This window comes from Mastomys coucha, unplaced genomic scaffold (assembly GCF_008632895.1).
Source record: "Mastomys coucha isolate ucsf_1 unplaced genomic scaffold, UCSF_Mcou_1 pScaffold14, whole genome shotgun sequence".
Classification (NCBI taxonomy): Eukaryota; Metazoa; Chordata; class Mammalia; order Rodentia; family Muridae; genus Mastomys; species Mastomys coucha.
The window spans coordinates 32,946,225-32,972,724 of NW_022196896.1; the positions used below are offsets into that span (position 1 = coordinate 32,946,225).

Genomic DNA, 26,500 nt, shown 5'->3' on the forward strand with positions numbered 1-26,500 from the left:
GAGTGAGTTCTCTCTCTCTGGGCTACACAGAGAAACCCTGAAACCCTGTCTTGAAGCCCTCCCCCCCAAAAAAAACTCCTGAAGCTGGACATAGAGAAATATATCTTGACACTCAGTGAATTCCCTCTCAGAAGGCTGAGTAAAGCCAGAGAATCTCAAATTTCAACTTGGACAACATGGTAGTAAGATATATCAACACAGAAAGAGAAAAACAAAAATTGATGTAATATAATCTTCAATGTGTTTCAAATTCGTCAGAACTCAGCTTTGCTTATTTATGATTTTGAATCTTACTGTATTGAAAATAATTCTGTGTTCATTGCCCATGCCTATCACCTGAATTCCACTTTACATGTCTAGACGTTGAAAAAATAATGAGGAACAGACTTCTGTTAAAATGACCACAGTGTACTTTATTTAATGATTTTGGTACCTTGTGTTGCAATAAAATAAAAAAAATCTACAAAATCCAAATATATAAAATTTCAAGTTTTTTCTTTTAAAGTTTTACAAGAAAAAAAATCAGATAACCAAGGAAAATTATTCATTATGAAGTACTACTTTCCACTTCATTTCATCACAAATTGTAACTTACTTTACTGACCAAAATAACTATGGTACTGCAGTATAGCAAATATTCCACGCACTGTGCTTTGAGCTAGAGCACTTGGAGTCACTGCCCAGGGCAGCAGCTTCCAACCAAGAAAGACACACTTACAATCTGAATGCTAAAGGAAGTCTGGTTATGTGGGGTTGGAATATGTATATCTATATATCTCTCTATATATATTTACAGGAAAGGATTTAATAACTCATTTAATTTTTTGTTTCAAATAAAATTCAAAATACATTTGTACAATGTTTACAAAGTAAGAGACAGGACTGGCAGGTTTGCATCCGAGGTCAGGCACCGTGCTGTCTGGGGGAAATGTCTTCACGTTGCCTGCACACACCTTATTTCTGATATGGAGAGAGAAACTCAAGAATGTAGCTGACTGTGCGTCAGAATACTATGTACAGTTGACGTTGGGGAGCTAAGAACCTAGTGGCCCGTTCTTTTCATGTTTGTCTTCATCTACCACCTATTACTTCTCTTTTGCTCAGAGATAAACTTAAAAAACAAAAATTCAAAAGAGAAAAGGGAAAGGTACAAAATATTTAAGGCAAATTAAGCAAATATATACAGTCTCTTTGTGTCAGGATGATGTGACTTTCTTTTTAAATCCCAAACCATGCTTTAAAAAATTCAAATAAAGCAAGTCTAGTGGGAGTTGGGTTGCTTGTGTTGTTTTAAATTTTTTGAAAGTCGTTTTGCACCAAACTACCATTTGAAATTTGCAATGGAGTAATTTGTTAATTGTGAAGTGTACGGTTTTGTATTTTGAAATCAAACAACAGCAGCTGAGGTAGTTAAATGTGAAACTTACACAACTTAAAATAATGAGAGAATGGAGAATCAATGTCAGGAGCCCAAACTCTTGCCATTGGAAGCAGGTTCACCAAGTATGATGGCTTTACATGCAGCAAAGCATTTGTTTTCTTGGATGCCATTAGTTCAGCCGGTGTCAGCATGACTAGTACTTTCCCAAGTGCTTGCTTGGATGCAAGTACAGAGAAAGTCTGCTTTTCAGTCTTCTCATCTGTAGATAATTCTTTCACAATGTGTATGTATTGAAGCCATTATACAAAATGGCATTATTTATCATTACTAGAAATTCTAATCCTAACTGTAAAATATTGAGGGACAGTGGTAAAGAACCAAAGGGGGGATATTATTCTCCCATTTTTAACAGCATATTTTTCTTAGCTTTAAATCCAGAGTACTGTTTGGCTTCAAAGAAGATAGTCATCTCTGGTTCTCTGTTGGTCCTCTCTGTTCTGAGAACAGGAAGTCATCTTCACATCCATCCTTGTGCATTTATTCTTGAGGCTACTGAGCCATTTGGCTACAGAGATGAAACGCAAGAGGTTTTTTGTTTTTGTTTTTTGTTTTTGTTTTGTTTTGTTTTTGTTTTTTTTTTGTTTTTTTAAAGTATGAGCGAGATTCCAATTAAGGCTAGCTATGTTCTTCTCTACTGTGCCCCATTGATCAGAGAATGGCTTTAAGTGGGGCCTGAATGAAGTGTTGACCAACAGGTTCATAAAAAAGCTTTTGTGAAGGTAGTCTGTCAGTAATATAGTTGACATAAATAAAGTGGGAATTATTTTTTTTAGGAAGTAGAGGATTTTTCTCTGTGTGTCTGTGTCTTTTGTTTGCCTATTGAAAAGAATGTCAGCTGGCTTTAGCCATAAAATTTGGCAGTTGTGTTTACAAATAATCACATATATGATGCTTACAGAGTGATGGGCCCATTGCTGAATAATCACATACGCTAAAAGATAAGTTTTTCTGATACACTTTTATTTTCATGGAGGGCTCTAGAGGGTTCCATGTGGAATAGAAACCACTGAAAAGAGACTCAATTCTTTCCCCCCAGCAATGCTATGTTGCTCTGTGTCGTTATATGTAGATGGCGTGTTGTTAGGACTTGTACTTTTCTCATCTGTTGAGAACGCTAAGCCATTACATCAAGGAGCTGTCCAGCTCCCTCTGACCTATTTAGATTTTATCTTTCACTTTGTGATAGAATCTCTCTGTAGAATGTTCTCTCCACTACCTCCTGCTACTCCTACCAAACCCACCTGAAACTAGACCGAATAGTCAACTTCAGTTTTCTGTATAAAAATGAATCAAAACCGATGTTTATTTTTATGATAAAAAGGATACACTTTTGTATTTTGGGATATAAAAATATTGGTTTCGGAAGGGAGTAGAAAGTCAAGAATATCCAAATTACCTTTTACCTACTTACTGTTCTCATATGACCTGACTATCCTAACAGTAACTCTATTCTGGCAATGTAGATATTTTTAGGCAGCCACATACTTTTCTATGTTACAGTCATGCTTCAGAAAGTCCAATGTCATGAATTAGAAATAAATAGCCAATTTGACAATTTAAATATTTGATTAAGTCCATTGGCAACTTAATTTTAGAGAAACAGAAGAGATCATATTGGATGCCAATACTGTATGTAATCCAAGAACAACTTGATTTCTAATTCACTCCTCAAGGGAAAATTTGGAAACTATTTCATATTTTTAAGACTATGGAATTTACTTTGTAAGTGAGTATAGTTATTAAATAAGAGTACTGAATGGAGCCACATCATTAACATAGTACCTTTACTGTTAGTGTAGTCCAATGGTCCACTTTTATTTCACAATATTGACTCTATGACTCAAAACTTACAAATGTTTATAAGCCCAACTCATGTTATTTCTACTTAGCCCCATCATTTAGGCAAGGGAATAAAAATTGTTTTGAAAGAGTTGTACAGGATCTTTGCTGAGGCTATCTTTCCTACCATCTCTCCACATTTTTAAACCTTTTGTGGAGCTCACGTCTGTGTATTCCATTTGTGCAAGTAGCCATATTTCAATATGTTGCTGAAGCCCTTGAACAAGCACTTCACTGAAATATTTAAAATACATTTAAAATGTAGAGATGAATCAATTCAAGAGTTCTGAGCAGAAACAAAGTTCTTCTGTTGCAAAGGTGTTGTGTTAGAAATTAAATGTAAACTGAGTTAAACCATTCCAAATCTCATCTTAATAATAGCTGTTACTAAACGACCAGGAGTTGATTTTCAGAGCATCAGTTGGCTTCACCAGGGCCGAACCTGGGACTCTACATGGTTCTGAAAAACGGGATCAGCCATATAAAGTCCTCAGGGATTAAAAAGGGCCAGGTTGTCTAGATGTATTTATAAACCTTTAGTAAAATTTAGTTTGTTTAAGAAGAAAATGATCCTTCTATGGAGACCCTTAGTGTCTATATGAGAGATTAATTGTTCTCATTAGAAAGCTTATAATTTCTGCTTAGACCTTTAAGAGAAACACTTTTCTCGTATTCACTGGCATAGCTGCTGCTTTTCAAACAACAGTGGCACCCACCCTTCCTCTTCCTGTGATGTACACAGTTCTCCATGTTCCTGTGATTTAGTGAGAGGCCTGGTGGTCTCTAACCCAAGTGCTTTACCAGCTCTCACATTCCTTATATCACCTTGTGAGGTAGGTAAACAAGTATCCTCACTCTTTTATATAGGGGAGCAATGAGGCAAAGTAAGTTTTGAGGTATAGAGATAGAATAGGGATGGGGACCCAGGTGTGTACAGATTCATTGCTTCTTTGCTGCTATCTTTGGACCACATGCCCTCTTGTTTCTATACCTGAATGGAATATATTCCATACTGAAGGGAATATTGTTTCATAGAATATCTTAAACATGTTTAAAACAGTCATAATACTCAACACAGAGATTTCTGTTTTTCTATTAATCTATACATTTCATATCAATCACCTCAGAATCAGAGACAATAGAAGAAACAGCTTTTTTGTGCTGGGTATGATTGCCAATCAACTGTTAGCCTTTTTGTTGTAATATTAGCTAGACATTCTCTCAATAATATACAGGTGCAGAGATTGATGATCTAATGTCTCAAGAAAAAAGTAAAACAAAGCCAAAACCTTCAGTGTACATGTGAGCTGCTTTTGAAGGATCATAGGTACCTGGTTTGTGGCCACACTTTGTGTTCTGGGTAGAGTCCAAAATAGTTAGCATAGCGGGTTGACAAACATGGCTTAGTAGCGAGGCTCTGGTGTGCAGGGAAACTACTTCTAGGGAAAGGAGAGACTCAAGAGTGAATTTCATCATCTGCTTCATGATGTTATTCTTAGCTCTGAATGTAGAATTGTACATGATCACAATACTACTTAGGGATTTGGGAGAATTTGTACTGTGTTTAGAAATCCCTCAAAATGTTTGCATAGCCAAATGCCTTTCCAAGATCTCTACAGTAAGTGCCTCAGAGCAAGTTGTAGCTAAAGCGCCCTTACAGGGGAATAGGTCACACAATTTGTGTGTTTCTGCCAAATGTCAGATGTGTAGATGAGCCAGGCACTCTTATTTGAGTAGATCAACATCTTTGCCATCTAGCAGACTGGAAGGAGCAAGATCAACTTCCCAAGATTACCAGGAAGAAACAATTCTGGGGCAGAATGAATATCCTCAGGACTCCTTTTGAAAGGTGAATTTCTTTCATGGTAGACTTTTTTTTTCCTCATGGAGAAATGTGTTAGGGATTAACTGGGAAAATAACCAACATTACAATATTCATGGTAACCAGAAAGCAGTTGTTAATCTGAATAATATCTGTAAACCAAATTCCAAAAGTTAGATAATTTGTTTGATTTGGGCAAAGTTGTCTTTTTCCTCCAGCTGCAAACATAAAGTTCACCACAAAGTATTTGGATCAAGCAATTCAATCAATGCTAGCTTTAAGATATTACAGGGGAAACTTCAAATAAAATATTGTTTTTGAACAATAAAAAGTTAAAGATTTTGTATTTCCTTTAAAACATTATGTCAAGTATACTTTGTAAATGTTTAAGATTTATGAACAGCAAAACATCAATGATAAAAGGATGAAACATAGCAAAAGGCTAAAAGAAGTTTCCTTGCCCAGAAAAGGCAGTGGAAGGCCTTGAAGAACTGTCACATTGGAGGAGGTCCTCAGTCACTCATGTATGGGACATCTGAAGCACAGCCAACCAACCTCTTAGAGTCATACATTTTTGGAAAGTAAATAAAAGTGGGTCGCAGTTGCTCTGCGTGATTTATTTCTCTTTGTACAACAAAAAGACTCCCAGCAGCAGAATGTTGTCAACAAAAGATGGCTGCACAAGAAAATTAAGTTCCACCTGCAACACCTGAGCAGTTTGTTCATCTACACTTCAAACAAGAGGATGGAAAAGTATATGTTTCAAACATCTAGACTCTTCCAGAAATCTCAGATGTGTGCTCTCCCAAAACCACATGTGCTGCTTGAGTGACCAACTTCTTGATTTTTTCATAGGGATATTTGCATTTATGTGGACAGTCTTCACTTTTTAATAATGCTGTACTGTCTACTTTGGTTTGGTGAAAGTGGTTCAGCAGTCATCTGGAAAATGCAAATGTTGGAAGCCGGCAAATGAAAACAAACTCAGTCATGAGGAAACGTCAGAACTTTGGGGTGATCAACCGTCTAATGATTTTTGTCTTGCTGGAGAAATTGCATAACTGTCCTTTTAGTTTATTCCATTGTTCTGAAAATTACTCTCACAGGAATTATGAATCTGGGAATAGATGTGTAACAATAAGGTGACTGATGGGTAGAATCAAGATATTCAAACTGTTTTGCAAGAAAGAGTTCAGCTAGGTGAAGTACGTTTGAACATGGGCCTGTTGTGATGTTATGACCTATTTACAGTGGGATGGAGAGTAAGGCCATGGTAACCCTGAATCTTATTATAAGTAAAAGAGAGATGATTAAATAGTCTGTGTTTAATTAGCAAGAGTGACTTATCATCATCATCATCATCATCAGACATCAGAAGCTAGTGATGTACAGAGCACTACAGGGGCCACGAACTGAGAAGAACTATCTGAGGGAAGGTTTTCTTGGAAAGAGCCAGTCTTCATATGAAGCTTTCTATGTAATCTCCATCTTTCCATGTTAGCCAGGCCTTGTCCTTTCATAAGAAGATATGTGATTTACCATAATTATGGAATGGCAGAGGTTAATTTATGTGACTAGTTTGTAAAAAAGGCAAGTGTTCCTGACAAGTGATGGACAGGTTTTCTTGGGCCTATATGTTGGTATAGATCTTCTGTCCTATACTCAGTGCTCCTATGGACACACTTATTTCTGAGCCTTGATAGAGAGGACTGTTGCACCCCTATGTCCCTACAGTTAACCAACTTATACATTACATAGGAGGTTGTGGGTTCAGGACATGAGCATTTCTTTAAACATGCTATTTCTGGTTGCCTGGCATGCGACAGTAAGTCACATGGTAGGAGGCTGCCTTTCCATTATTCAAGACACAGTTCTAAGGAATGACTTGCCTGGATATGAGAGCTGATGACCAGGAATGGCACTCAGAAGTCCTTGAAATATCTTTAAAAGAGCCACCAAGATGCTTATATAGGGAACAAAATAATGGTTCCTGCTCCATTTTTTTCCTGGAGTGTGTAATGGATACATTTGATTATATTCACCCTTTTATCTAAATCTAACCTCTAAAACCCATGTCACAAAATTGGATAGAAAATTCAACAAGACCACACGCACCTCTGACTCTTGAATACTCTGAAAAATAGAAATGGAAAGAATCATGATTAGAAATTCTCAGCAGTCCTGTTTTCTTGTAAATGAAAATGTAGGCATTAAGGCCATTTGGTCATCTTTAACCAAGATTTTATGTGATCTGAGAAGCTATAGGCTAGTTGATTCCTTGTAGAAATGGATATTAGTTTGGGACTGGTAATGTCATCACATTAGAAGGCAGGCATCAAATATCTCTGTAACTACACCTGTGCAGATTTAACCTCTGAAGCTGAATTATAATAAATGAAAGCTTTCACATTGGTTATTATAATGGTGACAATGGAACAAATTAAAAGTGGCAAAGGTACTCAAGACAAATCAGTTATTCACAGATGACAGAGACTTTTTTCATTTTCAAACAAGTGGGTTGTAACCTTTACCCATACCCATTTCTCTGAACTATACAAACTCCCAGGAATCCATTGGCTGATATTTTAAGAGGGAGTTCTTACTGGAAAAAATAAAGAAAGCAGATGGATACCATGGACACTAATGACATTTGTGTTGAGGGACCAGGTAGCAAAATTTCCTTAGCTCTGCTTCTCAGAGGTCTGTTTCTTCAGGTCTGGACACATCAGGGCACAGTGCTGAACCAACTGCTCCTTTCCCATTAATTGATTCATGTTCTCTTCCAGTAGCTTGATTGTAATATTACAAGTCAAGAATTTTCAAGATTTAAATGTCTGTTGGATTAACTAACTGTAATTCATCTCCAGTAAAAGTTGATAACTTCCAATGTTTCTGTAAAAGAGAAGTATCAAATTAAGGCATCAGTGTCTGGAGCTTTGTGACAGTTTGTGGCGTGTGCCTGCAGGTCCTGGCACTCTCTTCACAGAGCTCCTTGCTTCTAATTCAAACCAAGGAAAATATTTCACTCCAAGCCATTGAAACTGACTTTGGAGACCCACCCACTCCTTCCCTTTTTATGCACAACACATTTGATGTGTTCATAGGGGAAGTTAAGTGTTTTAGTGATTTGAAATCAGTTTCTAAAATGACAGTTTTTCTTTTACTAGCTGGCTACTGTCCTTTGGTTGTAAGGTGGTGACCTGGTATTTCACTGTTTTAAGAAGAGTAAAAAAAAAAAATCATAGGGGCTCCTTAGAGAAATCACATGTTTAATTGGTATGTGAAGTTTATGGTTCCCAACACACGCAAATCAGATGCTGGCCTTCCTATCACAATGGATTGAGGTGAATTAAGACACTTTGCTGGTTTGTTATAGAAACAAGGAGTTTTTTTTTTTTTTTTTTTTTTTTTTTTTTGAGACAGGGTTTCTCTGTGTAGTCCTGGCTGTGCTGGAACTCACTCTGTAGACCAGGCTGGCCTCGAACTCAGAAATCCACCTGCCTCTGCCTCCCAAGTGCTGGGATTAAAGGCGTGCGCCACCATCGCCCGGCCATAGGAGTTTCTTATAATGATGGAAACTCAAAATATATTTCAACACTTTCTTAAAACTTACTGGTAGTGAAATAATTTAAAATAATTAAGTGTTGATTGGATATAACTCCATGGCAAAATGCCACTACAATCATTAAATTAAATTAGCTTAAACACAACATCTCCATTTGTTCCTATTTGCAACACTTAAAGTAAGAATTTGATTAACTCCATTTTAATGCAAATTAAGTCATAGAGAAAGAAAAGGGCAAACCTGTTTAATTTGGTCAGTGAAAATATAATAAAAACACACAACTTCACATTTTCTGAAACTCTAATAACAGAGTAGGTGGCAGGCTTCAGTAATAGCACAAAAGAAAATTCTGTGTTGTACTATGCTGCTAATATTTGCTTATTATTTTAATTCATTAATTTGATATTAAATGAGATTTTTGTTCTGCAAGCATCTCATATGTAACTATATGTTTCTACGTGTCTAAGAAAGTGATAACCTGCAGGTGCATATAGTGATGGTGACTTGAGCCTCTGTGGTCAGGATATAACATACCTATTCCCTTCCTTTCCTTATTTGCATTGATATACATTTATGTAGTTTTCTCATTCCTGTTTCTGTATGCCAAGTGCTTAGTGGTAGGGTTAAAGGACAGTCTTAGAAAAGCTTGTATTTCTTTACCATTTTAATGTAGAATTAAGTATATTGAAATAAGAAAAATGTCAGTGTTCTAGAGCAGAAATGGGTTAGAAATGAAGCCTAGGAACCAGTTAAGCAGCTTAGAGCCCTCTGTGAGTGAGTTACTGACTCTTGTACACTCATGGTGAAATAGTGGCTACAGTCTCAGGGTCAGACCTGCTGAGTAAATGACCAAGGGAATCAGTAAGGGTTGAATATGTGACACTGACTACAAAGCTTGGCTGATCTCAGTTGTTCTATCTATACAATAATGTAGATTTCCTTTACTATCCTGTTAAAACTACTGACTTCATGAGTTCTACAAGATCTGTTTAAGTTGAAGTAGGAGGTAAGATGCCACTTTGGATGTGTCATTGAAACTTAATATCAAGAGGATTTTAAAAACAAATAGCAGGCTTGGGAAACTGATTTAATATCTGCTACATTTTCAGTATCTGTTCAAGCAATAAACCCAGTTCCTATATAATGGTTGTTCCTATACACTGGCATCAATGGGTAGGTTAGCATTTTGTCACATATTTGATACCAAACGCCTTAGAATTCGATTTATACTTGATAAACACTTGCTATACTCTTTAAATCTAACTCTTCAACTTGAGATAACATTTCTAGATTATCACTAATGCTTAAAACAATCATCTTAAATATTAATTTGGTGATATATAAGATGGAAATAATTATATAAAACAATGTCATCTCAAAGTCACTCATTTTCATGAGTAGCTTTGATTAATTATTTTTCAATCTGCTTAATTGTATATTGGTGGGAGACATGGATAAAACACAAGGAAAGAAGCCTCAGGTTACTTTATATTTCAGACTTAAGTTAGTGCAGAGCAGGGTCATATAGTGAGGCCTGCTATCTAAATGAAAAAACAAAGAAACCAAAGAACAAAACAAAAAATAAAAACATTGACCCACTCACAGTGAGTCAAACTTGAAGCAGTATCCATTTCTCACCACCCAGAGATCTTTTAGACTTTCGTGAAATGTTCCTGGAAAAAATTGGAACACACTTATGTTTTTCCATTGGACTTGCTGAGTCAAAGTAGGCTTTGGTGGGATAACCACTGTCCTTGGAAATCTTTCTGTTGGTAGAAGTTGTGCCTAACTTTTGTCATTATGTTTCCCTAGTTTAGCTGTGCTGCCTTTGGCAAGCCATTACCATCTCTGGGCTGTATCATCTGAAGGGAGATCCTGGAGGTTAAGATCTTTAGTATAGAACTAACATATTACAAATTCTTAATAATGATATTCTAATTGATACAGAAATCAAGTCACAAGGAAATCTATAGGCAAACAAAATAAGCAAAGCAATGTTCAACTTAGATTGTTTTTGAGTTTGTTTCATATCAGTATAACGTGGAAGGAAGCATTTAAACAAAATTGATTAGGCAAGTTCGGAACATCCAGATTCCTTGCAGAGCAAAGCCTAGGCCACCCTGGTTGCTATAGTTTGCATTTCTGGGCAGGATTACTGCCTATAATATAATAAGAGTCTAAATTGTTGCTTCCTCATGGGATCTAAGGGAAAGTTCAGGTAGACAGTGAGGTTATCTAGTGCCTTATCTGCTCTCAGGAGAGTTTCTCAGGCCCTTATTTCTGTGGGCACATGGCTGCTTGCCACTTCCTCCATTTGGCTCTCTGCTGTGGTAGCTGCTTGTGAGCTAGCCTAATTGCTGCAATTAGTAAAATTAAATGACTCATTACGTTTTTATCCAATTCCACACACATGCTGCTGTTTTACTTCCTAACGGGCAATGATCCTGTTGAGGCTGTCCGTCACAGGGAAATATCTAGAGTCTAGCAATGGGCCCATTTTCAGGACAGCAACTGGACAAGACCTGTTGACAGAGAGTTTTGTCAAGACCTGATGCTACTATAGATGCCTGAGAAAGAAGAAAGGATGTGACCTAGTGCTTAAGTCATTTCTCATCTGGGTACGGGTTATGGAAAGAGGCTCAGGAAGGGGGACTAAACTGAAATCACCTATTCTTAGTCACTTAGAAGCATCAAATGTTGGGTAGCAGAGGGTGTCATGAGTCAAAGCTGGCAGAACTAATGGCTTTGAATATTTTCAAAAGTAACCCTGCATTACTAATCAAAGGAATGTGAGATGATTTGTGTCCATCACTAAAATCATAACAAGGTCCAGCTCGGTCCTGTTGTGCTGTCAGCTTCTGTCTCCCTCATCCTCCTAGACGCTGTTTCTGAAAGACAGTTGGAACTATTTTTAAAAGAGGCTTTAAGGAGTTTCCCTTGGAAATATAAAAGTGCAGGCATCTCATCCAAGCTTTATATAGAAACAGTCATGGCTAATGGCAATGATGTGGAGAATATAAGGGAGCATATATTTAGTCTAGAAAGTGGTTCATTAGAAAAAATTCACAGGATTCTTGTCTAAACATTATGTCAGAATTTGTTCCCATTCAGTAGCATCTAGTGCATTTGAAAATGACTATCAACTTACACAATGTCTATGTATATACATGTAAGAGAGAGCCGGTCTTTCTGTCTGTCTGTGTCTGTGTGTTTATTGTGAGTATGTGAGAAGACACCTGTGCCATGGTCTGTGTGTGGAGGTCAAAGGACAAATCTCTAGAAATTGATATCTCCTTATATTATATGACTTTTAGGGATCAAACAGGTCAAGTTTGCATCTTTTTGCAGTGATTAGCTTTATTGTTGAGCCGTTTTATAGGCACAAAAGTCCAAAAAGCTATCATCTACCCATTCATCTGTTATGTTTATGATCTGTTTATCTATCTTTTTATCTATCATCTATCTATCTTCTTCCTTCCTTCCTGCCTTCCTTTCTTTCTTTCTATTTATCATCTATTATCTACCTATCATCTGTCTATTCATCTATCATCTATACCTATCAACTATCTATCATTTATCTATCCATCTATCTAATCTATTTATTATCTATCTATCTAATCTATCTATCTATCTATCTATCTATCTATCTATCTATCTATCTCCTATCATTTATCAATCTATCATCTATCATATCTGTCTGTCTATCTATCTATCTATCTATCTGTCATTCAATTTAATTAATGTATATATTGTATATATGTAGGGCCATCCATATACCATAGCATGCACATGGAGGACAAGGGACAACTTGATAAAGTCAATTTTCTATATTACCACGTGGGGTTCTGGGGATGGAACTCATACTATCAGGCTTCATAGCATCTTGATGTGCCTGCCAAACCATCTTGCCAAAACATATCACTTCATTAAAAACATAAAACATAGTAAACTGTGTGTTTAGGGATTCACTATTTTACATTTATCCTCAGATTAGTTTTCTTTGTAATTTGTCTGTTGCTAACACTTGAATTACAAAATCTTAACCTTTTGGTAAGGGAATTTATTTCATCTGTTCAGTTAATAGTATTCTCCACAAACAAATTTTCATGGAGTGTCTGCAAAGGCTGTTCTTGAACAGGTCAAGACACAGTTAAGCAAGATACTGTAAGTATGTAGAGAATGTAAAGGACATATTTTCTTGGGACTCAGACTTTGATAGGCATAGAAAAACAGACACAAATGAAGTCTCTGTACAGTTAATGTGTATGTATGTGTATTCTTTAAGTATGGATTAATCTATAAATGCTAATTAGAGACTTTTTTCTCTCTAGAAAACATGACAATCTTGTGGAATCATTAAGTACCATAAGATAGCAAGTTCCTGCTGTTAAGTAAATCAGAGTGGATTCAGATCCAGGACGTCTCAGCACAAGACAGAGTCCCTAATTTCTATCTGTGTGGTAACCATTGCTTATCCTAGCCATTGCTCACCCTTTTGGATTATTTTCAGCTATTTTGTGCAGAGCTTCATGTCAGATAAAAATAAGATTTCAGGAAGAATGAAATTTGTTTCTTTGTGCATTATCAGTGCCTCATTGTATCCTACCTTCTAACTCCAGTGTCTGTGTTTACATTCTGCAGCAGCCTAATGACAGCTAGTGCTTTCTGAATCAGCAGAGCAGCATTAACTCCTGCTGGAGCAATGCTATGATTATAGCATATGATTATAATGTTGTTTGCTTTTCTTACATTTGAAAGTCACAACTGTCACATGGTCAATAACGTGTTTCCTTAACAAGGATTCATCATTCATTAAAACAATATAATTTTCTCATAAGTTAGGTCCAAGAATATTTTCATTATTTGGGAAATACCTGAAAACTCAGGATTTTTACATTTATTTGACTACTTATATTACCAGTACAATACAAGCACATTACCTTCTATTTGTACCATGGCTATTTTAACACTAAGCATGTTACATATGAGGCCAAGTTGAGAAGTAACTTAAAACTTACATGATAGAAGAGTGGAGGATCCTGTTGGGTTGCTTGGCTGGACACTATTACATTGGAACTGTTATATTCACTCACAGAATCAAAGCTGTGGTCCACCTGGGTGGATGAGTCTTCAGAGTTCATCAGTTAAAGTTGTCTTGGAACTAATGAAGTTAATAACTCATGGCTCTGGATACCAGCGAAGCATCTGTCCAAATTATTGTGATTCTCTTCAACACTGGGATGGGATGTGTTCACCACTTGCCAAGTGTCTTCTTAGAGATTTACTGTGGCAAGGTAATATTTTTTCATTTGAACAAAAGATTAGAGCATTGTAGTGGAAATCTTGCTTGAAGGGTCAAATCTTTGAGTATTGTGAATATGTCTGATAAAAATTGTCTGTGTTAAAAAATTGATTTGGGGCTTTGTACCAAAAGAAGTCCCAGGTTGAGCCCTCTGTTTCTTCCTGCAGATGTTACTTTGGGGACCACAGTCTTTGGATGTCATATCCATTTTAGGTGGTGGCTCTGGATCTTAACTATGTTAAGTGAATACTTAAATGAAACTGACTTTCTGCCAACTTTTTTTTAATGACTTGACTAATCTTTAATATATCAGCTGGGATAGTATAAAACCAGGCAAGGAAGTTTAAGACATCTTCCACTGTGGTCAGGTTGTTCTAATGGATGGATGAAAGAAATCACATCTTTGATTTCCTGGGAGACATTGGCCAGTCTTCACAAGCCCTTTCTAGGTAGGCCACTTCCCTCTTCACTTGATACTCTGATAGCACCCCTGCTCAGATTCTCAGGACCATCAAATTGCTAAACATAAGGTGATCTTGCCAGAGACAAGTGTTTTCCATCTGCTGAAGCAGGTTGATGGATTTGTAGACCGGATTCTGACATCCCAAGTGAATATGACATTTAATGTATTTTAAATAATTCCAAGTCTATAAAAAAAGCAATGATGCCTATATGTACACCTATATTTTTATTACAAAAATATTGAAATAATCCATGAGTTATTCCACTCTGCACCAACTATAAAAAAATACTATCAAAGTTTGACCGGCACTTTTAATGCAACAAAAAGCACCATGACCAAGGACACCAAGAACAGAAAGTGGGAATGTTTACTTGCTGTATGGAGGTATTTAAAACTCAGAAGCTTGTAAGAGCACGACTTTACAGATGATTCAAATACAAATCTTAGCTGATGGAGTGGTAAGCCCTCAAGCAGTCCAGGCAGTTTTTTTTTTTTTTTTTAATAGCATACACATTGTATCTGTATGCTCTTACTTGCTAAAAGGTATCCCAAAGTCTCTAGTAGACACATCACTTTGACCTTGGATAGGAAGAGGGTAAGTCTGTATACAGCAGAGAACCTGGTTATTCTTCTCTTGTCTGTTTTGGGAAACCACTTATACTCAGGTTTTGGGGATTCCATATCAGTTCTGTGATTGGACAAAGTTTGGCACTAGAAAGGTGTGGCATGTGGTTTCCAGAGTCATACTTGCTGACCCATGCTCGTTCTGCACCTGGAAACAGACCTGGAAACAAACAGCCCCTATTTCTCTTCCGTGGCTCTGTGGGTGCATTCCAATATGAGACGCACACACCTGAGAATCTCAATCTTACTCTGCCCCCCCAACGGCTCTTTGTATATAAATTGTATGTTTGGAACTGAATACTGAATCATGATTAGCATTTAATTTACATTACAGATATTGAGCTCCTTGGTCTCATCAAAAGCCATACATGTGCTGCATAGGATTTCTGTCCTAAAGAATGTTCTCATCTGCAAAACCTAAAAGTAAAAAACAAATCCTGAAATATGTAGAAACAGAGTCACCCCATCAATGCTAGCACGAGTGTAAACACTTGAATCCTGCTGTCTGCTTCATAGGCTTTGTCTTTGATGCTACAGGTTTGCAAAAGAAAGAACAGTTTACAGAATCGTTCCAAGCATGCTGCTTTCTTCCTGGAGTCTGTTGTAAGCTTTGCATCAAGGAAATCACCTAAGCTTTTTTTCTTTGAGATTTATTTTTATTTTATGTATATGGGTATTTTGCCTGCATATATGTCTATGCACCATGTGTGTGCAGTGAGTGCTTGAGGAGGCTAAAAGCGGACATTAGATCTTCTGGAATTAGAGTTGCAAATGGATGTTGGGGCTCAAGCCTGGGTCCTTTGCAAGAGCATTCAGTGCTCTTAACTACTGAGTAATCTCTCCAGCCTCACCTTAACTCGTTTGATACAGGGGTGGCGGTGGTGGTGGTGGTGGTGGTGGTGGTGGTGGTGGTGGTGTGTGAATATATTTATGCAAAAATTAGTAAACCCCATCAAAATACCCTAATGATTAGAGGCAACATTTTTCACATTAATGTTATACTCCAGTGAATGTGCCCCAATCCTGTGCTGGAGGAGTTTGCAGCAACAGTCACATTAAGCTGACATTACCCCTTTAGGCAGAGTAAGTGACTCTCAGCACTGCTGGCTTGAATAGATACCAGCAGCAGGCAGTCAGCTGATGGAAGATCAAACCATACCATGACAATGTTTGGACTAAGAACATATAGCTCATTGCCCTACTCTTGGATAAGATGTCATTATTGCCACAGCCCTGCTGTTAACCCTTCATGTGGACATTGCGGCTCCTTGTGATTTATAAAGTGGTTTCATATTCCAGCCTCTCCTGAATAAGAGCATCGTCTTTGTACTGCAGCCTTGGAGGAGATGGGGAACATTCAAAGGCTAAAATGGCCTTTCTCAGGCTTCGGTCCAACACATGTCTCTCCCATGCTGGATATCTATTCCTGAACAGGTCAATTTTAATGACTGATTCTTCAATCCGTGGTGGTCGAGATGACGGGGTGGGTGGTGCAGTTGGTCTCACTTGAAACACAGGTACACATCCATCCCGCTCTGCAAATTTCTGATCACGGTCACTGGCAACACTGCGGTTGTTGGAGATGGACCGTAGTGTGCTTGTGGCCACTTCTGGAGGCAGAGAGAAGGCAGTGGCAGGGTCATCACAAGCACAACTTGGTGACTGCCCAAATCTGGGCCCATTGGGATGGAAGAAGGCATAGTACATCAGCATAAAAACAACACCTGTTAAAAAGCTGCTGAAAACCACGCACAATGCAGGGATGGCAAATGCATCCGCAATCTGGGGAGCTTTGTAGAGGTACCAGAGTGCACTCAAGGCTGTATTTTCCAGAAGGATTACAAAATAGTAAATGAACAGCCTGCAGCGTGTCCTCCCTTCCTTGACATTGAACCAACTGAAGATGTAGATGATGCCCACCACCATGTCAAATACAATCTCTTCCCATTTGGTGATACAGAATTCCGTCTCACAGTGGACAATCCAGAAAGTCATGATGCACCAGTGGAGGACAATGAATATCCCAAAATACAGCTGGAAAACCGAGGCAAAGAGGGCAAATGTGATGACCCTGGCAGCGATGGTGAAGAAATGCCAGCAGAACTGGATGATGACAGCCATGTAGCTGATGGGCTTTTTGTCATCTCGGGAGTCCCGAAGAGCCTTCTGGTAGGAGGCTAGGGCCCAAGCCAAGGACACAAGGGAGGCTGCTGCTGTGAAACCTACAAAGGCAAACAGGAAGATGTTGGTCAAAAGTGAGAGACAGTGATGGCGTGGGAGGTCAAATCACATGGCCATAGTGGCTTGGAAAAGGGTAGGTAAACTTCAACAGAGGCTATTCATTTCTTCAAGTATTTGCTGGGCTAAACAAACACGTGGAAATCCCAGCCACCATCCTCTGTGAAGCAACATGGAAAAGCCCGAGTTCATGGGAACAGAAAGCCAGCACAGGGTTTGAGATTTGGAAATGTGGTGGGACTAGCTTTTCGTATGTTTTGTAAACTGACCAAGGGCTCTGGTTTGTTTAGCAGGGAAACTACCATATGCTTGAGGTTGAGAACTGGCTGTTGCTTCAACTTGATAAAATATTCTCTTCATGCATGACTGTGGTTGGCATTTGAAACCAGTGTTTTTGTTTAAAAGTACCAATCTCCAAGGCTTCCTATCAGCTTGGAGATTCTTTCTGTTTTTTGACAGGGGACAGTGATGAAAGATACCAGATAGACTAGCTGCTGGCTTGTCTTCTTTCCTCCAAAGCAAGAATGATGTGCTTTGTTCCCACATATGGCATACTCCTTTGTGAGAAAGACCAGAGTCCATCGAGCAAGTTTGCTCTTATTTCTTGAAACACCTGCTGTGCCATTCCCCTTAATGGCATCTCAGCGTTCTCTGGTCAAATTTTGCACCTGCTTACTTACTGTCTTCTCTTTAGATGAAGAAATATCTGTTCACTGTCATTTCACTCTTAGCTTTTTTAAACTAAAAATCATGTGGAAGTCACCCTTTTGGTCACTTTTCATAATTTATGATCACTTAGCTAGAAATCTCTGATAAAGCAGGATCATTCCACTGATTTCCAACATTCTGGCTTTGCCTACTGTGTCTCAGATTTCATGTGTGTGGAGTCCATATGTGGACACAGTTAACCATAAAACATGAAGCCTCACAGGAGAGACTTCTTTTGAAGAATTGTGTTTTGTCAATTTGTGTGCCAACTAGCTTGCTTCAGGTGCAATGACAAGGGTTTCTAAGACTCAGAAGGTCTCATGACTTGTAAAGTTCATCTGGTTTTTCCCTCAACAGACCTGTCACTCATCGTAGGTGGGCTGCACCACTACTTTTGTTCTTCTTTGGAAACAATAGAAGGTATATGGAATTAGAACTTTAAAAAAATACCTTTATTGAAGAAACCTCGCTTTCTCCCACTCATGAGAAATGAATATTAAAAAGCAACTATGATAGAAAAGAGTAAAATTCACAGGAAAAAATAGCTACCGAATTTCTACAGTAACTTCTTACCAATCCTCTTTGATCAAGGTTAATGCCCCCAAATATTTATAAAAAATAGTTTCCAGTAGTCACTTCTCACCCTTCTCCAGTGAATCAAGCAGAAAATCTGTGGATTTTTGTGGGGACTCAGACATTCAGAATTTTTTCTAACCAGTACAAACATTGCTAATTGCTAGACATTTTACTAAGTTATGGATGGTCAGAGATCACTACACAAAAGAGTTTATGATAACTCCATTTCTATGCACTGGAATACATCAATTGCATAAAATTCAGAAATGAAAAGAGAAGAAAAAGAAAACAGACAAAGTCAGAGGAAGTGAAATGAAAGGTGTTAGGATCATACATGTGACCAACATATTAATGATCAAAGAACAAAGATTGTGCCATTTTAATCTCAACATCTGTACTGCACAGGCTAGGAGTTGCTCATCTTCTCCCCAAATCTCCACCATTTTCAGAGCCACATCCTGAATCACATTTTTTTTTTTTTTTTTTTTTTTGGTGATGGTCATACATAGTCTAGCACAAATTCCTAATTCCTGAACAGTGAGGTTACTGTGTGCACCAAGCAGCTTCTTGAATAGGCTGTACTCTATATTTTCAAGGTGACTCCTGAGTCTTTGAGATGCTATGAAGTCTCTTCTCTTTCCAGATGCTAGCTTTCTTCAGAAAGTACTCAAGTACAGAACATCTGGGAAAGACAATTGCTTATGGTTAGGTTTCTGTAAACCAGAGAACCCTTTGACCTGACCAGAGAAATTATTAGTCATGACTATTTTCTAAAGCTTAGAAGCAGGTTGAACTTCCCTAATCCAAAAGACAAAACCCTGACATTTCCTAAATCCCCAAGTTATGGTGTGCTTACCTGACACTGCAGGTAGAAAGCATTCCACATGGCCTCAAGGGGTGGGTCAAGGCCAAATGCAGTTGCATCAAAAATATTATGTAAAGTGAGTTTTAGAGCATGTGTGCAAGGCATATATGAAAGAAGTAAATTTGTGTTTGAGTGAATCTCATGTTTAAGAATATGTAAACATGAATTTCTCTACAGCAATCCAAAATTTGAAATATTTCTGGTCCTAATTGTTGTTGTTGTTATTATTACTATTATTATTATTATTATTATTATTATTATTATTATTATGGTAAATTCTCAACTTGTAGTAGCTCTAAGCATATAGCACCATAAAATTACCAGCTGTCAAATATAAAAATATAGAAAATAATTGCTTCTAAATTTTCCTGTACTTTTCATGAGTAATTTTGCCTGTGTGACACACTGAGACTTGATGATGACAGGCTGGGAGTTCAGAGGAGAGCTTTGACTTTCTTTGATCTCTGCACACATGACTTACAATTAAGAGGATCTACCCTGCAGAGGCATTCATACTAGTCTTGACCCATAACCATGAGTGGATTCCCCTTTTCATTTTTCCAAATGATTAATTCATTAGTTTTTCTTTTCTTAAAAACTGTGTTTTCAATTAAAATAGAATTCCCTCTTCCTTTTCCTGCCACCTAGCCCCTCTCATGTTTCCCTCACTCTCAAGTTGATTGCCTTTATTATTATTATCACATTCATATGTACGTATGTGTATATGTATGTATGTATGTGTATGCATAAATATATTCACATTTCTTCAGTTAAGCTCCCTAGTGTTGTTAATTTCTTTTCCTAAATCTATCTTCAATAACCCAGTTTCATTTCTTACAATTATAATGGATCAGACATAAATACACACCTGCTATTGAGTGCTTACAGTATAAGCTCTTAATGCAAATTACATCAGCTTGGTTGTTTGCAATACTAAAGTAGATTCCCTTGCACTTTCCCCAAAATTGCATAGGTTGTAAAACCCCTTACCTTGAAGTACATCAGCACGTTCTTATACAGTAGGCATATTTTCTCCCACAGTCACAGTAAAACTATCACTTAAGTCAATTTTCTATAGATATAACACATTTTCCTAACCTATAATCAATTTTCCGCCTTTGTCAAATGACCTTAATGATGTCTATTCCCAGACTTGTTGCGCCAGTCCAGGGTTGAATCTAGGAAAGGGATTTACATTCAATAGCTTCTGAATTTAGTTTTCTTTAATATAGACTGTTTCTCCAGGCTTTCTTTGCTTTATCATGACATCTGTAAATTCTGAAGAGCACAATACTCCAAAAAAGGAAATCAGTATTCCTCACTTGAAGTTTTGTTTTTCTTTCCTTATGATTGCATTTATTTGGGATATACAGTCCAGGCAGGAATACATAAATGACATTGACCAATACAGTTTCCCCACATTAAATACTAAAATACAAAGGTTCTTTCTACAGTCTCTGTGTGTTTCATTTAATGTAATGAATGACACATATGCCTTATGAAAACTTTATTCTAGTGGTTAAAAAATAGCCAGAGGGAACTTAAGGGGACTAAGTTACTCCTTACTCTGCAAATCTTGACATAGGACATCTCAGTTTACCTAACTCATCGGCTGATCTCATTTTGTAGAGAAGAAATTAAACAATTATCTCCCCATCTTAATCTAAGTCAAAGCTAACTGTGGCTTTCTTACAAATAGACTTTATTGGTTATGTCCATCTTTCTCTGTATTCTCTTCTTCTATTCACACCTCTATAAGCTCCTTGTCTCGGTCTCCTCTTGCTTAAGAACCACCATCATCACAGGATTCTCACTTCATTTTAGATATGCTTCCTCTGTTGTTATCTTTCTGTTTTTGTCTGCTCATCTTTGAGATACTGATATCTCTTGAGATGCAGTCCTGAATCTTTTCATTTCCCAGCCTGAGTCATTCCAAATCCTACCATGCCTCAAATCTAACATTCATCCTGACCACCCTTCTTTTTGAGCTCTAGAGCTATGTCTCCCCTGGAAGCAGCATGGCTCTTTACTGAAAACCTTCACTTTCTCTTGGAAACACAAGATTTCCCCCTTTATCCTTCCTGCTGTTCATCTAACATTATTCTCAGAATGAGAGAGGACATGATTAGGCCAGCTGCCGCAGTTCTAAGAACAAGGTTTATGTACAGCCTGAGTGAAATGTCATGTTACAAATCCACTGAAATCCATGAGTTCTCCTGTGCTTCTCAGCATTCAGTCAGGCTGTGCTCACCTAATCCAGGAGCTTTACTTCTTACTGCACTGCAGTCCCACAACTGTTCTGACTGTGAACAAAATGACCATGAAGTTGGAATGACAGTCAACTCTATCATTGAAAGTTGGGAGAGAGATAGGAAGCCAGATAGATTGATGATGTACAGTTGATAGAAGGATGATAAATAATCTTTCCCTTTGGATTAGTGTTGTAAAGGATAAACATCCATGGAAAACCTGCATTCCAAGTATTTTCTAGACTAAGAGAAGGTTAGTATGGGGCCTCCAATTTGTGCTTTTAATACTAAAGGCAAAGTTTAGTAAGCCACAGGTAAGTTCCTGGAAATTGTTCAAGAAGTCTGTATAGTTTAAATGAGTTTTCAAATGTATGTGTGTAACATTAAGTGAACTAGAAACTCAGTGAGCTGCCATCCCCACCAGGCTCTCTTAGACTAGTGAGCTGACATTGTCCTTGACAGGCACTCTAAGTGCACAGGTCATCCCTTCCCTCTTCCCCTTTGCTTCTTAGGATGTCTTTCCCCTTTATCGTCTTTCCTTCTCTCCTCTTCCATCTCTTTTTCTTTTCCTCTCTTCTTTGATTACACTCCTACTATTCTTTCATCCTATCGGGCTGAATTTATAATTGAATGTTTTAAAAATAAATGATTCTATTAGTGAAGTAAGTTTAACTATTATTGACCATTCCTGACCTCAGAATTGCTCTCAAACTTAAAAAATTTTAAAAAGTAATTTACGAAAACTCTGCCAAATGGTTGGTTGTAGTTTGACTCGCAAAGCTCATGTGTTTGAACCTTAGTTCCCAGTGTGTTGCTGCTGACATGGTGGAGAGGGGCGGGGTCTGGTATGGAGGTAGTGAGGGCTCTAATTTCATGAATAGATTAGTCACCTTTCTTAGGGATGTGTTGGTCTCTCACACCAGAATGGAGTATTGGGAGTCTAGAGCTTCTTCAAATGCCTTTTGTTATGAACATGCATATACCAGCCACTGTGATGCCATCTGCCTTTAGGCTTTTTCCAGAAAAAATCTGTTGAAGGCTGGGCTGATCTAAATCTTGTCATCCCCCTCAGGCCCTGATGTTTGGGGAAGGAACGTAGCTCCTTCACTGAATCCAGGAAAAATATTGACTAGGGCCAGTGTCTTGGGTGAACTGTGGCTTCAGAACAAGAGAACCCAGATCTTCCCATCTGTATGGAGCTACAGTTATCAACCCAGGCCACTGTTTGCTCAGTCTGTAATGTGCTTAAGATACTTTGCATCCCTCTTGTATAACATTGTTTGATTAGCTCTGATCTTCCGCTTTCCTTTTCCTTTTCCTTATATAATGTATATAAGATGCTGTACTTCTTAATGAGCTTGCTTGGCATAACTTGAGCAATACCTCTCAATCCAGCTTTCCTATCTTCTATTTTTTTTTTATCTTCTCATCTCCTCACTGCCTCCATCTTAGGACTCTTACACTGAGAAATGATCTGCTAGCCCATGTCAAAAAGCAGATACTTCCATCTTGTTCCTCTTGAACCTCATAACCCAACCAACCCAAATCTCCACTTTTTGTAAAGTATGCAGCTTCAGGCATATTGCTACATACAGCAGGAAAAAACGAATGATGAGAGTATTCTATAGCTATTCCACCCCCCTTGGCCCAACTATATTCCACAGCTTTGCTTCAAATCCTTATCTACTTTCAAGGTTTTCCATCAAATTTACACAGCATTGTAAACTTTTGCTTTTATTGAAAGTAACCTGTGCTCATACAATCTTCCTCTGATTTTTATCTATATGCATCTCTAATGTGCAGTGAAGGAAAATATTTATATTAGGATTTGAAAAGATGATAATTTAAACTGTGGCTCATTGGGATGGAAGTTTGCAGGCAAGAGCCCTATCATCTTTACTTAAATATTTCCTCTTGGAATTAATGAATACAGAGCTGGGACACTTGGAAATGTAATTAAATATCCCTTGATTATCTAGTTTCTAGACTATGAAGGGGCCATTTCTAACTTTTAAATGTAAATTGGCTCTTTCATCGATGCATTTCCATCTTCAGGTACCTGCCTTCTGCAGAGCTCTTAGTCCAGTTTATAATGTTTTGTTGTATTTGTTTAATCATTATGTTTCTTGTTAAAGAAAGCTTTAGGCAAACAACACCATCTTGCTTACTAATTCTATAGCCCTCAGTGCATTACATAGTGCCTTCCATAAGAATTGGAAAGGGCAAGCTAGGAAGGCAGAGAAAGCACGCTCCAAATGCAAAGTCAGAACCATAGAAGGCTTATGATGTGCAGAAGGATTGCATAGTTCTTCTTTGCACTGATATACTGTTCTTGTGCATTTTCAGTTTGGGTTGCAAATTCCCCAAACACTGTGGAAGAAAATGTTACTTTGTTTGTGATCTAGAAACCACAATCTTCTAGTTTCCTGGGATTCCCCAGAGACTGTTTCATAAGAGGGATAGCCTAATTCCCTGGATGTAGGAGGTTCAAGGGAATTGAATTAAGTGCTTTAATCTTTGAGTTTTCAACAAGAGGAATGGACCTGTCTCTCTCCTCTTCCCAGGGAGAACAGTACCTAACTTTCTCTATTATCAGGGAAGCAAAAAGTTGTGTTGATCTGGCCATTGGCTGATTTAGAAATGGACTGTGGGTAGTAAGTAATATATAATATAAGCAAACAAACAAATAAACAAATTCAAAGCACTTTGAAAGATGTTGCTTTGAAAAGTTTTAAGCATAACAACAGTGGATGATACCAGTATTGATGTCCCACAAAATCAATTACAAGCTCTGAATATGCTCTCCTCTTTATGGATGGCCAAACTAACTCACTGCTCCATTGCAGAGGATCTTAGTACTGATGCTTGGTAAGAAACTTTTCAGCTTCCCCAGAGTATTTGCAGCTCATGGTCACAGACAAGGAGTGAGCATTTGTTGCTCTTTATACATGTTGAGGTGTGAGTATGAGTCCTACGTAAATTTTTGTGCAGTGTAAATTCTAGGGTAACTTTCAGAAGCAAATATTATTTGGTAAATAAGAAGACCAGGACCAAGGACAGGCTAACTGACTTCTCAGAGCTCCTCGTATTAGCAATAAATCTGTATCTATCACCACACACAGGTTGGAGTAGTTAAGATCTGACACTAATAATGGCAAAGAGTTCTTGAGTCTCCCATATTCAAGACACATGGACTGTCTACATGAAAACTGTTGATGATTCTAGAAGTCCAGTAATTAATGCCGCCTTCTTAGGCATCAGACATTTAATGGGTCCTCTCTGTTTGCTAGTCTCAAACCACAGCTGCCAAGTTTGTTGGCCAAAGGTTCCCGTTTGGAATTCTGATCCATTTCATGAAATGGATCAAAAGCACAGGGCACAGGGAAGAAAGCTTTCTTTTCTCTTTGTGCTCTCTCATTTATGAAAATAGTTCCCTTAATCTTTTTGAATTTTCATCTGAGGAAAAATGTTGTCCAATTTGAATTGAAATGCATGGTCTAATAGTAGCAGGTCACAAAATGAGTGTCCAGAATCAAAATGGTGCCCAATTACTTTGACATGTTTAGAGCATGCCATAGAGTTGCAAATAGGGTATCAATTCACCCAGTTAACGAGATGATAATAGAAAAGTACAAAGCTTTCTGTTCTCTGACCTTTGCTGGATGCTGTGACAATAAAGGAAATAATTAATTCATTGTTCCAGGGGTCTTTCATTCTTTGCACTCAGAAGCCCATTTAATCTTTATTTTGAACCTTGTGAACCTCTGATTAAAAAAATTAAATGTTTTGTTTAGTTTTGCTAGGGATACACCTGCATTTCAAAACCTACCTGAGAATTTTACCATCTCTTCAAAGCAAATTGCAAGGCTTTGAGGAGAGGATAAGAGTAACACAATATAGAACACTTCCAAGTGTTAATGTGAATGGAGTTGAAAAAGCCAAGTGTCTCTCTTCCTTAAAGCATAAAAACTCATTTCCCTCAAGTAAAGTCTAAGGAAAGAAAACTTTTTCTTACAGTGCAGTTGAATAGTTTGGGCTTCATAGGACACATGGTTGGTTCTTTTCATGACCATTCAAATTAATAGTGAAAAGCAGCCACAGACAATATGAGAAAAGTAGCAGTCATTTGGGTAAACACACATGCTTTAGCTTCATGTCTTCTCATTTAACATTTGGACATGTGTCTTAAAAGCTGGAGAGCAGGGTCAGGATTCACAGATTTTTAAAAAATATTTATTTATTTTTTAATATTCTTTTCCATAAATTGAAACATTAGGGACCAATTCCAACACCCAATGACTTTGGGAAGACATTATTTATGGCTGGCTATATAGAGTTTTAGATAATATCTACCAGCCTGGCAGCTTGAAAGTCCTGTGTCTATCCAGCTAGCCAATGATACTACAACAAACTTCTCAATTTTGCTACATCCCCTACACAGTCAGGAGTTGGAGCATGAATAAGGTAGAGGGGCTTCCTCTTTATTCCTAAGAGAATCTAATAAGGATCATAGGGTCTATAGTTATATACCCATTTTAAACAATTGGGTAGAATTTTCTAAGTGGAAGGACTAGATGGACCCTAAAGTTCCAGCTGGCCTGTCCCTTATTGTAAACTTGATTATGCACCCTTCTTCCAAGAAAGTTAGTTGCTCCTCTCAGCCAGGCCTCTGACTGTGCCTGATGTCACAATCAGACTACAGATGTCAGATGGGAGATTTATTGTTTCTTCTTGCAAAATGCTCTCAAGATTCTCTATGTTCTGTTATGTGTGTGGATTCAGTAGCCTACAAGCTGCAAATCATATAC

The 26,500-nt window shown here is 37.7% G+C and overlaps 1 protein-coding gene across 1 annotated transcript in view; it reads right to left on the reverse strand.

The window, feature by feature from the left end:
* Positions 1-387: 387 nt before the first annotated feature.
* The window catches only part of Xkr4 (XK related 4), a 410,235-nt gene continuing 384,122 nt past the window's right edge, over positions 388-26,500 (reverse strand). The window contains exons 3-4 of the mRNA XM_031366737.1: positions 13,686-17,278; positions 388-7,994 (exon numbers count right to left, since the gene is read on the reverse strand). Coding sequence (XP_031222597.1) covers positions 16,332-17,278 — 947 coding nt within the window. The 3' untranslated portion in view covers positions 388-7,994; positions 13,686-16,331. The remainder of the gene's footprint in view (positions 7,995-13,685; positions 17,279-26,500) is intronic.